This window comes from Gallus gallus, chromosome 3 (genome assembly GCF_016699485.2).
Source record: "Gallus gallus isolate bGalGal1 chromosome 3, bGalGal1.mat.broiler.GRCg7b, whole genome shotgun sequence".
Taxonomy (NCBI): Eukaryota; Metazoa; Chordata; class Aves; order Galliformes; family Phasianidae; genus Gallus; species Gallus gallus.
Window position 1 is genome coordinate 29,367,551 of NC_052534.1, and position 15,364 is coordinate 29,382,914.

The following is a 15,364-nucleotide window of genomic DNA, read 5'->3' on the forward strand; positions in this document are numbered from 1 at the left end:
ACCAACAAGCTCATTGAATGCTACTAAATCAGAAGAATCATAGAATTGCTCAGGTTGGAAAAGATCTTAAAGATCAACGAGTCCAACCATGACCTAACCAAACTACCCTAACAACCCTCCACTAAATCATGGCCCTGAGCACCACATCCAAACCGTTTTTAAACACATCCAGGGATGGTGACTCAATCACCTCCCTGGGGAGACTATTTCAGTGCTAACCCAGTCAGTCAGTTCATTGCAACTGTTCCATTTGTACTATTTTCAGAATACATGCTACTCAGATCCATAATAATTAACAGCTCCTCTTCCTTATCATTTCAATTACAGTCTTGGGAAAACATCATAGTAAAATAAAACAAAAAGCCCTTTTATTGAGTTTGAATCCTTTTGTTGGCGGTGGCATTTTTGTTTGTTCTTTTAATACTTGTTGCAATTTAAGCTCAGATGCTGGGCATTGCTGGAATGGGTGAAGCAAAAGTACTGTTTTGGAAATAAAAAACCCAAGGTGCACACAGTTCACAAAAGACAGCCGATTACGGTACATCTTAAGTCATGGCAGCAAGCCTTGCCAGAATTACATGATGTCACCAGTTCCTAATAAGATTTGTTTTTCCTTCAGTACTAGTTATTATCGAATTGGTTGACTCGGTCTCCAGAAGCAGTGTACGTATTTAATTTTCATCAGTGGAAGTACATCTGTTGTACCAATACATTACCGTGTTTGGAGCCATTCTGCTTTGTACCAGATAAGCCTTACTCTTCTGGAAAGTGAATTAACCAGTACCATTACAAATTCTGCTGCACACAAACAGGTTCCAGAGAAATGGAACCGAACTTACTATTTTACCAAGTTATAAGAGAAGCATTATTTTCAATACATGTTGGGCTGTTTTCAAGCAGTTGTCAGAGCTTTTTCTTTTTGTTTATCTACACATGTTTCTGTTCTTCTTCCTGTTCTTTTGAAGATAATTCCTAAATTAAGTGAGCAAATCAAATCATTCCAAATTTATTCTGGCACAATCCAAGCAAGTGCCTCATCTCCTGTGTTTATGAACAAGCAGCTCTGTTACACAAGTTAAGAATCTGCAGCTGTTTGTCTTCCATTTGCTTTATTATTGCATCACAGTGAGTCTTGCTGCTATACTACCTATAACAATAGTTGAGCCTCTTTCTATAAACACATTATGCTTCTGATGGCCAAAAGAAATGCTCAGCGCTTGACTTGAGCCCATTTGTTCCCATCATCCTCCTACCCCTCTGCTTAGCAGAAAAGCAAACAGAAGCAAAGCAACAGACAAACAATCTCAAGAAAAGAATTCTACCAGGCCATTGGACAGCTGCACTGAGCTAAATTAAGAACAAGGATGTGGAAAAATAAGCATATCTACATACCAGAATGTTCTTTTGTATACCTGTTGTCTGTGCTCACGTGTACATATGTGTATATGCATATAGGCATGCATTTATATACATGAGACAAGCCAAATACCAAATTAGCAAATACTTCAAAAAAAAAAAAAGAAAGAAAAAAGAAAAAATGGTAACACAAAAACCACCACTGAAAGTTTTGTTTCCTGTCCCTGCCAGGATTACAGATTTTTACATTTCTAATGCCTTCTTATGGTGGTTGGATCTCTTTTTAAAACATTAATGAGTAAATGCAAATTAAGTCCTTTGCATCGTTGATAAGCTATATATTTTTGAATGCTGGCAAGTGGCAAATTATCCTTAGAACCCCATCAGACTAAGTCAGGAGACATTTCGGATGTAGGATGTTCTGTAACAGACACAAGGACAGTTTGTTTTTAATGCTGCTCTTGTGCAAGATAACCATGTTCCCCACTGGTTTCTTCCCTCCCTGACCTCATGGTCAGCTTTCCTTTCAGCTATTTGCTGCAAATGAAAGTTTCTCATTTACCAAGTTTGTAATTCTGCTCTTATGAGTAACCTCCCTCATGATCGCTGCTCACACGCAAAGGAATGTGGTGCACCAATATCTGTGTGGACATAAATCTGAAAACCCGACATGGATTTTAGCTTCTCTTTTATCTCCTTATTTTTCTGTATGAATTTGCCATTTCAGCTGACTGTATAATGAAACACGTACACCCTGTAGTACTACGGCCTCCTTTCTTTCTTCTCCCTTCTTTCTGTCCCCTCCTGTCATCTAAGAAAAATGCACAGTTTTCTGTGTTTGTATGCAGTAACCTTATAAGAAACGAGCCACAAATTATTCTGGTACAAATTGAGTTATAAACTATTCAAGCATCTTTTGATTTTCTGTGTCGCTAAGCTGTAGCTGCAGCGAGCACCTCGCTATTAGACATGTTAGAACTGGAAACCATTTCAGAAAGGCAATCTTATCCACTTTGATCACACTCTGATGCGGCATTTCACCAACTTCTAATAAAACTTTAATATGGAATGTATCCAGTTTGCATTGAAGTCCCATTCAGTGCCATCTCTGACAATCCTGGCACATCTCAGACTGCAAAGATTCAAACAGGCTCCCAAAAACACACACACACACACACAAAAATAGATACTCCTATCAGAGCTGCACAGTCGTATCAGCAGCATCTCTCTACGACTACCAGAAGACAGATGCACGTACTTTCCAGGGTGCATTATCTTGGCCAATCCATTGACTGCAAGAAGACCAAACTACAACCAGTTCTGCATAGGTGGCATCTGACTTACAGTCTGTTAGGACATGGCCTGTAAACAGTAAATCATTCTATACAAACCCACTGGGAAACCCTATTCATTTCTCTTTAATTGCTTAATTGCTGACCAGGACTGGATCTAACACGACATATGTGAAACACCTTTACTGAGCTCCTAGAACACCCTCATGTGTCTCATGCAATTCCAACACTATTAAAGATCATTACAGACTCCCATGTTTTGGCTTTAAATAGAAAGGGATACCGGAACTGGTTTTTGATGTAAAACACTAAGCCTCTGTCATGAAATCAAGCACCGTTTCCCGCTCAAATAATTTCTATGGCTCTTAAATCTACAACTCAGAATATTTTCAAAGTGTATACAGCTTTATTTAGAAGCAGTATAGATCTGGTAATTAAGAAATGCCCACAAATTCATAGTGCAATCTGCAAACAAAAAAAGCTTGCTTTTCCCAAACTACATTTCCAGAAGCGTGTTGGATAGCTACTGGTACCAGCCATTTTGCTAGTTTCAAAGAAAGTCTGTGATGAACACTTCCTTATCACGCTGCTGAACTGATGGCTCAGTTTTGCAATCAAGGATTAGATGGTTGATTTCAAACTGCTTAAACTCCCAACAGAAATGCTATAATAGAATACAAGTGTAAGAATACAATCCTTTTAGTTCCTTAATGAAAAAAATTGCCCACTAAAGCTAATACTAAATACATACATCATCTCAATACAGTCTTTATAAATGATAAGACACTGAACTATAAAGAGTCCAACCAAAACTGGAGAGTATGGCTGTCTGGAAAGCGTTCCTAGTGTAACTGTCATCCAGAAACAATTCATATGGAACTGTCTTTGTTCCGGTAGTGTTGATTTAAAGGTTACCCAGTCAGAGAGGCACGAATTGAGAATTCATTTTAAAATCTCTTTCTCACTGAAGCTTGCAAAGTGCATCAGCAATTAACAATTCCTATCACTTCTCCCACTTCGCTATGTGAAAAGGCTCAGAACTCGTCTTACAAATTGCTCTTTTGAAGATCAAAAGGAAGCTGAATTTGTCTGTGTGTGCTCTAGATGAGTTGGTAATTTACTGGAACTTTCAGAGCAAGGCTTGGCAGCACGCTCGTTTGACAGCTCCAGGGCACAGGATTCAGGAGAGCTCTGTGACTCTTCCCTTCTGAGTTCCTTCCTTGCCTTTAATTGGCACCTCATTAGAAATTAATGAAAATGACATCCTCTGTTCTTCCTGCTCTAGGCACAGAACACTACAAAAAGGCCTATCACAATTCATAACACATTCAATTTATATAGCAATAGCTCTTAAGCATTATTTATGAGATGTGAATTTCTTGTCAGCAGTTAATAACTCGTACAAAGTGGAAGCAGAATGAAAAGAGTTCTTCCAAGTACGTGTGCATGAAAATAAACAAATTTTTCTACAGTTGAAAAATGTTGAGTTTGAATTTAAAGTACCCTTATTGGAACATCCTTCTCAGTAGTAAATTGTTTTTCTTCAAGGCAAAGGCCCGCAGCACTGTCAAATCTGTCTAAAATTCCATGTAGTGTCAAGGGAACAAGTTGAACAGTATCAGCTCTCTCTGGACAGATCTTACAAGAGATGGTAGAATCGACACTGCAGCTTCCCAAAGATCTCAAAACCAGGTGTAAAGCTTTAGGTGTATACTCTCCCCGCCACGTTTTAAAAACCTTGTGCCCTGTGGGACAGGACAAGGCCGGTCTTATTTTATAAAGATTAAAAACATTATTAACCAATGAATGTACTTTTAGAAGTTGCTTTCAACTCCAGTGCTCTTACATAGCTCCAGTTTTGGAATGAAGGAAAAATTAATGATGTGACATGTAAAATAATATAAGTCATCTTCCTGCCAGTTCTTCCCAAACTTGTAAAACTCTCTTGCTTCCGACATCAGGGGAGATTTTTCCATCTGTCATAAGGTACCTGCAAGCACCCTCATTCATTTGGATATGTGACAGGAGTAGACACAGGGCAGAAACTCCCTAAGTCTGAGCAGAAAGAAGCATACCAAACTGTCACTGGCAGTGCTGAAATTTCTTCAGTTGGATAAATTTATATCTTAGTGGATACTTCAAAGTATCCCAACACATTATTTCCATAATAAAAATTTCATTATAGCCACTGACTTCATGTTCGGTGGCTTCAGTGATAACGTGTTAGTTCTACAGCAGTGCTCCAATATTTGAAATGAAGCCTGTCTCATGTCCAAAAGAGTATACAGCAGATACTGAGGAACAAAGGATGACACGGAATTTTTTCAGTTTTCTATTATCTCATTTGTTATTACTTATTCAAAACACAATTCATTATTTCAGTCTTTGTAACCGGCTTAACCAACCCTTTCTTTTCTCACTGCAGCTCAGATGGAATTGCCTTTTAATACAATAAATATTCTACATATTGCAGATGGAATATGAATTGTACCTGCCTATGCAAATCCTTTGGCAAGTGTCCCCTTGCAGAGACACGATAAAGCAACTACAAACACGGCCAGAGAGTGAAAGTGCAAGCTTTCAATACATGACCACAGGGAGAAGAGAGGAAAAAAAAGCAGCAGGTAAAACTAGTATGTGCATTATCACAGGTTATGATAATCAGCTACCAACAATTGTTGCATGAAGGAGAGAGCATCTCCTCTGGAACCCAGTCACATTTGCTATTATTACTTTGCAGGTAACATGAAGCCCCACATTAGCTGCCTGCGTGAGATCATCAACCTCAGCTCAGTTGGCTGAACATTGCCATCAACTATGGAAAAATCAGGTTGGACACTATTCAGTGCATAATCAACAGCAATTCCCCCCTCCCTCCCCATCCCTTTAGCTGATTGTGAGAAGAAAAACCATTTTCAATTAGATGGTGTTTTTTCTTCTTTTTGTTTCATCTTTTTAATAACATCATTATGAAATGCAGAATGTAGTGCTGACCTACGCTTAAACTCTGTAAAAAAAACTTGTCATCTTTGCATATTCACTGATGTGCTTTGTGTTTCTTCTGTCAAGTGAGCATGGCGCTCTCCCACCTTACACAGACTTCTGAAGCTCCATTCATTAGTATCTAAGGATCTCTTCAGACAAGACAGTATATTGGGGGCATAGTTTTAAAGGGAAAATTAGACAGACAGGAACTAATTATAACTTTCTGCCACCAGTGGAAGACGTAGCTTCTGTTTAAAGTATGTCTGAAAGCTACAACGTGCAGGTGTTCTCCATACTTCCACCTGTGACACGGATCCGAGCACCGCTGTGGTAGAAAGCCGGACGTTACTGACAGACAGTACTCACCACAGCGACATGATCCCAGTTCCTGCTGTACTAGCTCCAGTTTTGTTTGGCACTGGAAGCATCGGCGTCTACTCTTCTGTTTGGATCGACTGGTTTCTTCAGGCCTGTCATTACTGTCATCCAGTAGCCGTGGCCGTTTCACAGGAGAAGCCTCACTCTCCGACTGTGAATCTGTTGTATTCACAACAAATATTTTAGGAAAAACATTAGAACCTCCTTGCTGAGGCAACCCTTTGGGCAGATTGAAGGTATATTGCTTTCAGCTGGGGTCACCACCAGGCAGCTGGATACTTCCCATTCTATTGTATATATACATTTTCTTAACAATCACAATCAAGTAAGAGGCAAATTATCTTTGTTCTCTGTAAAAACCTCTCCCTACTGACAATACTCAGTAGAAAGCAAACTGATTAACTTCCTCCCAGCCGTAGCCAGGTTGTGTACAGATGCACATAGAGTACACACCATCCCAAACAATTGCAGGCTTCATTTGTAATCTCATTTAGTTTCTCCTGTGAGTCTTTGTTCTCCTTGCACAAACAAACTGAACTAGGCTTCTCATGAAAAACAATCGAAAGTAGATTCGACCTATTTCCTCCCTGGGCAGAAGGAAGATTTTTAAGGCACAGTGTGTAAACCGCCTCTTACGACTGAAGACATTACATGAAAGCACCATACTGTGCTTCCCTCTTTCCACATGTATAACAATGTAAATTCAAATTAGTGGACACCAACAACACCAACTACGCCCAACCTGTACAAGCATGCTATAAATTCAAAGTGCTCAGCTATTTAAAAAGAATCAGTCTGAACACCATTTACATTAACATCTTTATCTATATAATTTTCTGTTTCTGGAAAATGTACTTCACTCAGAAGATACAAATCAGTAGGTGCTGCTTTAATTCTGAACAAGCAAATTAGTGAGATGCTGGATATTTTGTTGTGGGCTGGAGTTGTCACACAGGTGCTATAGAAGACACCAAGGTAAGGTGCTCCCACTCTCCTCTTTTAACCTGCAAAAGGCCCTTTAAAAACAAGTTTCCCTACAAAGTGAAAGTTTAGGAAAGAGTTTACTTCAGGCAACATGGTACTTTTTTTTTCCCTTCTCTTTAATAATGAAGAGAATTTTGTTGGGACTCTGCAATGCCTGAGTCTTATCCTTGTGTCGTGTCAGAGGGAGCAGAATTCACTCAATCTGCTGCTCTGCAGTCTGCCTCAGGTCAGGTCAGACAGGCATCTTCTCTCAGTTGGGCATAGTTGAATCAAATCTGTACTTCTTTTAAATAGAAAAGGTGGAAACCAATCCCAAGTCTACTAAGAATTGCATTGTTCATAGCAGTGTTGCAAGGAGACCAGCTGCGGATAAGCCATTACTGCAGTGAGTCAAGTAAGACAGTGACCAAGGAGAAATACAAGTATTCGTTCATTTAGCCCATTTTTAAAAGGACAAATAACAAGATAACTTTATCCTTCTGGCAGGGCTCTACTCTATCAAACATATTTTGGCCTTTATATCAAAAGTGAAATGGAAAACATGACTACTTATTATCAGCTGTCCTGGCTTATCCCAGAAAAGTTTTTGAATACTTTCCTTAAGGCTAACTGGAATACCTTACATAAAGTATGTTCTAGAGCAGCAGCTGAAAAGGAGTAATTCTGCAAGTAGCATTCTGCAGAGATAACTGCTGCGGCCAGACCACTGCCCATATCCTTGTTATTCCAACTATTTCATCTGATCTGCTGCTTAATCATATCAAGCCTTTCCCTGCCAAACACATAACCCAGTTAGACCAGTAACACCTGCTAGCCTCTCCAAGGCACGCTCCAGTAACTTTTCCTGGTTTCTCACATGCAGTAGAAACGAACCCACTTTTCTTACCCCATGTTTCAGATCTTGTCTCAGTGTTTACACAGCAGCTGGATTCTAATATCACAGCCTTTATAAATATGCAACCTGCCTCACTTAGTTCTTCTTCCTTTCTGTCATATCGCTAAGATATGCTGAAAATGTGCTTGGTTTTTCAATACGAACTCCCCACATCTCACATTTCACAGAAAAGTGAACAGCTTCCTGCACAGTACACAGATGATAAGTTTTTTTTAAGCTGCAATAATTCTATTTGATGTGTGTCTCAATACAACTTTTTTCATCAGTGTTGTAGATTACAACTTACACTTTACAAAATATATCGATGAGGACTAAGCTAACATTCAGTATGCAATTATTCCATCCCTGCATGCCTGGCTGTGCAGGAACACTGACAGTGAAAAGTAGAGTCTAATGAATTGACACATTTATGGAACGAGTCGTCCTGTCTTAAATTAAATCTCTGCAGAAGATGATCTCAGAGAGATGTCCTCAGGCCAGACTGCAGATCCCAGCTCTCGCTCCCAGGCAACCACCCCACCATACATGCACTGATTTTCAGAGCACCCAAAGAAGTGGGCCAGCCTTCATTGTAGTAGGGTGCACCCAGCAACACACACCATGTACACTCTCACTGTACTGACGTAGAGTTCAGTACAAATATGTTGCAGCCCACCTCCTTGCCAAGGATGGGGAACCACACAGTTTGTACTTATTCATTACTCAGAGAAATAGATTCACTGCTATTATGAAATAGCCGCCTCAGTTTTTGGAAGCACAAGCCATTCTGCTACTTCCCAAAAGCAAATTTGGTGTTCTACATGGAAAACAGTGATCTGCTTATTATTAAGTCCAAATAAGGAATTCAATGTGTGTGAGCCATCCGGTGTCTACTCAGTTCATGAAGCCACATGCCTTAGTGAGAAAAACAGCTAATCCAAGTCAGGCTAGAAGTAATTTAATTAAACATTCAATTATACATTTCCTATTAACTGGTAATGGCTAACTGAATATGAACATAAGTTGACTAATAGGATAGAAATGAATGTTACATATCTAACTTTTTCAGCTCGTATCGTTTTGCCATGAATTAAACAGTGTTAACACTGAGCTAACTTAGCCTAACTGGGAGAGGCAGTTCCAGCTATCCTGACTGCAAAATGCCCTGAGCACACAAGCTCAAGCTAGTAGTTGTTACAATAAGGACCAGTAGTACATGCGCTTACATCTTCTTAGAGGTAGGTACAAGGAGTGAGGAGAAAGCACAGATGAGAAATCTGAGGGCAAACTCTCAGTATAAGCTATTTAACTATCAAAAATGGCTAGTGAAGAGTCTTGCTGCTACAGCTTGCCTTAGAAGGATGAATTGTGCAACAAGAATTACTTCTTTCTAGAATGAGAAACTTCACAAGGATTTCTCAGCTAGAATAACTCTACTATTGTTAATGAGGATTCTCCTAACTTATACCTAAAGGTGCAGGTTCTTCTAATTGCGGCAACTTATCAAGCTCCCATTTGAAATGACAGAATGAAGCAATGCAGCAGAGCAGGACTGAAGCAGGAGGCTTGACTGAAACAACAAGTACTGCTTGTAGAAATTCTGTTGTGCCTCACACAGGAACTCACATTTGCTCCTCGCTGTCACTGTACTTGTCTTCATTACTCTTTCTCCCCTCAATATTTTCCAAATAAATTGTGTTAAGACTGTCAGAGCCCAATCCCAGTCTCTCTCAATCTCTTGTCATGGCTGAACGTGCAGACTGGCATCCGCATGGCTTCGCTAACAATCACGGTGGCTCTTTCATGGCATTTTGGGAAGCAGGTGGGGAGCTGTAAACCCAGCAGAGACGTGTGCTGAGAAAAAATAACAGCAGGAAGAAGGGCTGGGAGACTTGTACAGGAAGAAACAGCCCTCCTCTGTTGCTGCTTGCTTCAAGAATGAGATGAATCTGTTTAATCTCTGGTTTGATGACAGCTTTTGAGGCACTCAATCAGTTTTTTTCTTTTTCATAAAGAACTCATCCCACTGACAGACTGACATTTACGATCTCAACTGCCTGTCCAAACACCAGTAACAGCAATAATTAATGAACCCTCAAACTTCACTGCCATCTACTCCAAGACCATTTTAAAAGCAGCTTGAGCTGTTAAAACCTCTATCCATGAAGAGCCTCACACAGGTACAGACAGTAACTACATAACAAGGATTAATTCCAGTTTGAGCAATGCTCTGTCACCACCTTCTAGGGTTGTTTCCCCCATTTTTCCTCATTATTCCATTTTTAGCTGAGGAATTACTTAATTCCCTGGCATGTTGACTATGCTTTATAGACATCTAGAGGAAACTGCTTCTTTACAAATCTTTCCTATTACATTTACCAGAATCATTATTTAAAAGCATCTCTTCTACTTCAACCGAACCTAAAATTAACACGGTTATACCACAGTTACACCACAGTTACATGCTCGTTGACTACTAATGAAGAGTGAGAAGTCCAAGATTAACATCTCAGAAGCCGAATTTGGCAGCTAGGACCACTACAATTCTTCCCCGCTGCTGTTTAATGCCGTGAAAACCTTTATTTTCAAACTCTGGTATTTGCATTGAGATGAGCACCTTATTCCCAAGTGCAATCAAGACTGCATGTTAAGACTGTCAGAAAGCTGAGTGCACACCTCTCTGGAAGCACTTACATTTATTTTGGAAATCCATTTCAGATTTTCTTAAAACACTACAGGCAGATATCTCAAATTCTTAGACAAAGCCTTTGGTAACAATTAACCACACAATCTCTTTTCTACTATCACTGCAGCGTCTTCAGCTTCACCATTTCGTTCATTTATTTCCCCTCTTCATATAGTTTTAAAGTGATGGGGATGCAGTAAAGCTCATAATTGAGAGGCTATTGAAATAGTTCCTACAGAAGTCCTGTCAGCCCCTTCTTTGCTTCAGAAAGCTAATGAAATCACCACAGAGACTACAAGTAACCCCAAGAAGCTGTGTTACACAAATGATTTCCATACCAATTCACAAAACCATTCAACAGCAGTTGTTTTCTGCAGCTCTTATAAGTAAAAACAATGATGAAATGAACAAATTTTAGCCTAGTTGTTTGGGATACACACAATGGGAAGAGTTACTCTAAGATATTCCAAATGTGAAACATCACAGGTATGCCACAGTAAAACTCACCTCAACCCTCACACCAATCTATTGCCGATCTATTACCATTAGCATACACTTTCAGGAGAACAGAGGAATGTGGGCACCTAAACAATTTTATTAGCTATTTAATTTACGCATTAGAAAGCACTTTTTTTTTCTTTTTTTCTTTTTTTAAACTGTAGGTGAGGTCCAGCACTAAGACAGGTTGCCCAGAGGGGTTGTGAAGGCTCCATCCTGAGGGGTACCCAAAATCTGACTGGATAAGATGATCTCCATAGGTCCCTCCCATCCTCTGCTATTCTGTGATTATATGATTTCTAGATGGGAGAATGCGTCTATATATATAAAATATGTCTGGATCCCCAGTACAAGAAAGAGAGCTGTTGGAGAGGCTCCAGGCCACAAAGATGATCAGAGGGCTGGAGCACCTCCCCTACAAAGACAGGCTGAGGGACCTGGGCTTGTTCAGCCTGGAGAAAAGGCAGCTGCGGGGTGACCTCACTGCAGCCTTTCAGTACCTAAAGGGAGCATATACACAGGAGAGGAGTCAATTCTTTACAAGGGTAGATAACAGCAGGACAAGGGAAAATGGTTTTAAGTAGAAGGAGGGAAGATTTAGGTTGGATGACAGGGGAAGTTCTTTACAAGGAGAGTGGTGAGGTGCTGAACAGGCTGCCCAGAGAGGCTGTGGATGTCCTGTCCCTGAAGGTGTTTAAGGCCAGGTTGGATGGGGCCATGGGCAGCCTGGTCTAGTATTAAGTGGGGAAGTTGGTGGCCCCTGCGTGCGGCAGGGGGGGGTTGGAGCTTCATGATCCTTGAGGGCCCTTCCAACCTTCTGTGATTCTGTGATACAAGCACTAACTCCTTCTTACCTCTCTTACATTTCTTCCTCTAAGCCTGTATTGTTGGTACTATCATCAGTCAAAAAGGAAGCATGCTGTACTGCAGTGTAACTTAATGAGGCCGTTAACTGCCATCTCTAATGAAACGGAAGCGACTCGTCTAGTGCCAGCAACATAAATGAATGAAATGCAAGTTGAAAATAGTACGACTAACAGGGAGCTACACAGTATACTGCATGCATTTTATGTAAGTTATAATTAGAGTGTGAAAATGTATATTACCCTTTCCTGTGAAGAAATTTCATAATTGTTAAATTAAGCAAATAGTCAACTAGTCTTTATCTCATACGTAGGCTTCAGTACTATGTCTGTTTCATGGTTAAATTCTTGCATTACTGCCTTCCTCGTACATCTTTGATGTCAGTATGCCTTTGGTTAATGGAAACATTACTTTATTTCTTAAACGTTTTTACTTATACACCAATTCAAGCAAGCATATATTTAAAGGTACTCGGGCACTCGTACTGTCCAGTTCCTCGTTTGTTTAAAAGCTGAGGCCAGAGAGGGTCATTCCCTGAGTCACATCAAAGCGTGACGCCTCTACACTTCTGGAGCCCTCAACAACTGATCAGTTTGCAAAGGCAGGGGAAGCTGACTAGTGCTGCTGAGCTGTCAGCCTAGTGCTTGCTGCCCATCTCTTGTTGGGTGCATGAACAGATGAATGAAATATTTGTATTTTATGCGTTTTAGAAAATATACCCTAGCAACATTGGGTTAGGGCTGGGGGAGGGACAAAGGCAGATTCAGTTCAACTCTGAATCATAAGAACAGGATTATTAAAGTGAAGGAATAATGCACAAATATTGAGAGCTAAATGGAAAAACAGAACCACAAAAAGGAAGGAAAAAGCCACAACACAGGAATATGAATGATGAAAGAAACATGAAAGCCAATTGCAAACATCTCTGCCATTCCAGAACACCTGAAGACTACGTGCTAGTATTCAAATATGCATATTTGCATACATGAATACATCTGTGCAAACATGTACAAACAGATATTAGATCAGGTAAAAATGGGAAATTCAAAAGCATTCACCCACATCATAACTTTTGGTTTCTCTGGCTTAATTGAGAGCCCTCTTACTCTTTGTGGAGCTCTCTAAAACTGGATTAACATTAATAGATAACACTATAAATACTGCAGATTTGCTACTCAATTCAAGACTGTGTAAGTAAGCAGTGCTGCTCTGCTTCAAAATCTTAGTAGTATACTCCAACTATGTCCTCATCAATCAAATGGTACATAGTATTCAGGAAGGCAATTCTTCAAACGAATAGCCCAGAAACTAGTTCTATATAAAAACTCCTTGCTCTGTTATTTTTCATTCACAAGCACGCCCTTCCCCCCACCAGCATAACGAGGGTTTTCCAAGGCTAAAACACAGATTCAGAAGAGGAATTGTAAGGAGCTCCTGCCTGCCAGCTGTGAAAAAAAATACGTATTTCTAATATTTATCTTTCACAAAACTTATTTGTCATTAACTGCAGAACCCGAGTGATGCCATTAGCAACAGAAACTTTGCAATGAGAGACTATCGCTCCAAGGACTGGATCTGATTAATGTTAAGAGAAATGCCTAAGAGCTCTTGTGTTTTGATTAAGAAAAAAAAAAATACCCAATGCATTAAATGCAGGTTCTGAAATATACAGCTAATCTATTTCCAAATTCACTTGCAATTCAGGTATTTTACATAAAACTTAAAGATCACTTTATATTTTGATTGTGTTAGTTTCTTCTAGCAATTTCATGGGAAAAATGCAACCCAGAATACAATTTCTGCAGACCTCATTGCTGTCTGCAAGATAGCAGAAATTGTGGAAAACTCCTACTGTTTTGAAAGGGGAGATATGGGAAGCATCTCAACTAACTTGAAGACCACATGTCCACTAGGGAAGCAGAACAGACCACAGAACCTAAGATGCAACAGTACATACACTGTCTTGCATATTACATCTAGTTTGTTTTCAGCCTTCTTTTGTTCCAAGATATTGGTCTCATTAGTTATTTCCTGAAGTTTATTTTAGGGATAATTACTTGGAAATGAAATAGGAAAAAAAGTAACTTCTTTGCATAACAATTACTTAACACAGAATTTTACGGAAATTCTCATTTTTCCCCCTTGTTCATGCTCAGCATCCTTCGAAGAGACTCTAAAATTAGTTCTATATATTTTAAGGTCCTCCTGGAACTTAACTTCTAAATAGAAAATACTTACACTGAAGCCCTCTGATGCTCACTGAAATTGTCAGTAAATATGAGTGGCTGTGCATTTTTAAATGTGTTTCAGAACAAATTATTAAAACTAAAGTGGTTCAACAAGCCTCCAGTGCAATAAAATGCCAAAGTAAAAAAGATAAAAGCTGTATTTCTCATTTGCTAAAGCTCGTCATTAACAGTCATCTTCCTGCTCTGAACAGGTCAGGATGTTGGAGCTGAGAACTTCAGTATCTGACTGGATGAACTATCAAGTTGGGACAGATCCCAAATAGCTGTAGTTACACCAGAGAGGTGACAGTGGCCAGGAGACCTTTTAGTCACTTCCACATTTAAAAAAAAGTATTGTTCTTAAATTCTACTTCATTGAAATGCTTTCCTTCCTCTCCTCGTGGGTGAGAAAAAGCTTGTTTCTCCCAAGCTGAAGATACCTGTACAGCCAAAATCTACTGAAATTTCTGCCACTTAAACCAGAAAGTGCTGAATATTCCTTTCTGCACAAAGTAGCTAAATGCAGATATGCTGAGCTACCACACTGCAAGAAACGAGCCATCCTTTGTTTCTGAAGTTTTTCTGTTGTTATTGGAAAGTATACATCAGCAACGTATATGGATATCATATTTGACTGTCTGATGTGCACTTAAAAGCATTAACATGTTCTGGTACGATTACCAACAATACAATGTCATAAAATGGTAAACATTATTAAGTATATGAATTATCATATTCATCTACTTCCATACCGTTACTTCCATAACAGTAACTTTATATTTTAAGGCCTGTACTAGCCTGTCATAAATTGCTTTGACAGACTGATGAGAAAAAGGGATTATTCCCAAAGTCGGAATTGCCAGCTCCCACAGACTCAAGACGTGTTGTCCTCCTGCCCACTACAACTGTCTGGCTTCCTCACTTTATACACAGCACACAGGAAAACAGGAACACAAAGGACCAGCAGGTGTGAAAGTTAATTTCAAATGAATACCGACCATGAACAGAGTGAGCTTCCATTTGTCATAGTGTAGTGCAATTTGACGTAAGCAGTTGTAAATATTCCCATCCTAAAATCTTAAGAGACTTTAAAAATATACCTATTTATTTTATCCCATTTGTATTGAGTAGATGAGGTTGGAAACCAGTGTTTTCCCATGCTGTCATGCTGCTGCACACCTTTTCATTTCTAAATGTTGTATTTTTTCTAATACTCTAG

At 39.5% G+C, this 15,364-nt stretch overlaps 1 protein-coding gene across 2 annotated transcripts in view; it reads right to left on the reverse strand.

The window, feature by feature from the left end:
• ZFAND3 (zinc finger AN1-type containing 3) overlaps nt 1-15,364 on the reverse strand; it is a 130,664-nt gene that overhangs the window by 12,547 nt on the left and 102,753 nt on the right. For both annotated transcript variants that reach the window (XM_046939078.1, XM_015283794.4), the window contains exon 6: nt 6,000-6,170. In XM_046939078.1, the coding sequence (XP_046795034.1) occupies nt 6,000-6,170 (171 nt within the window). The remainder of the gene's footprint in view (nt 1-5,999; nt 6,171-15,364) is intronic.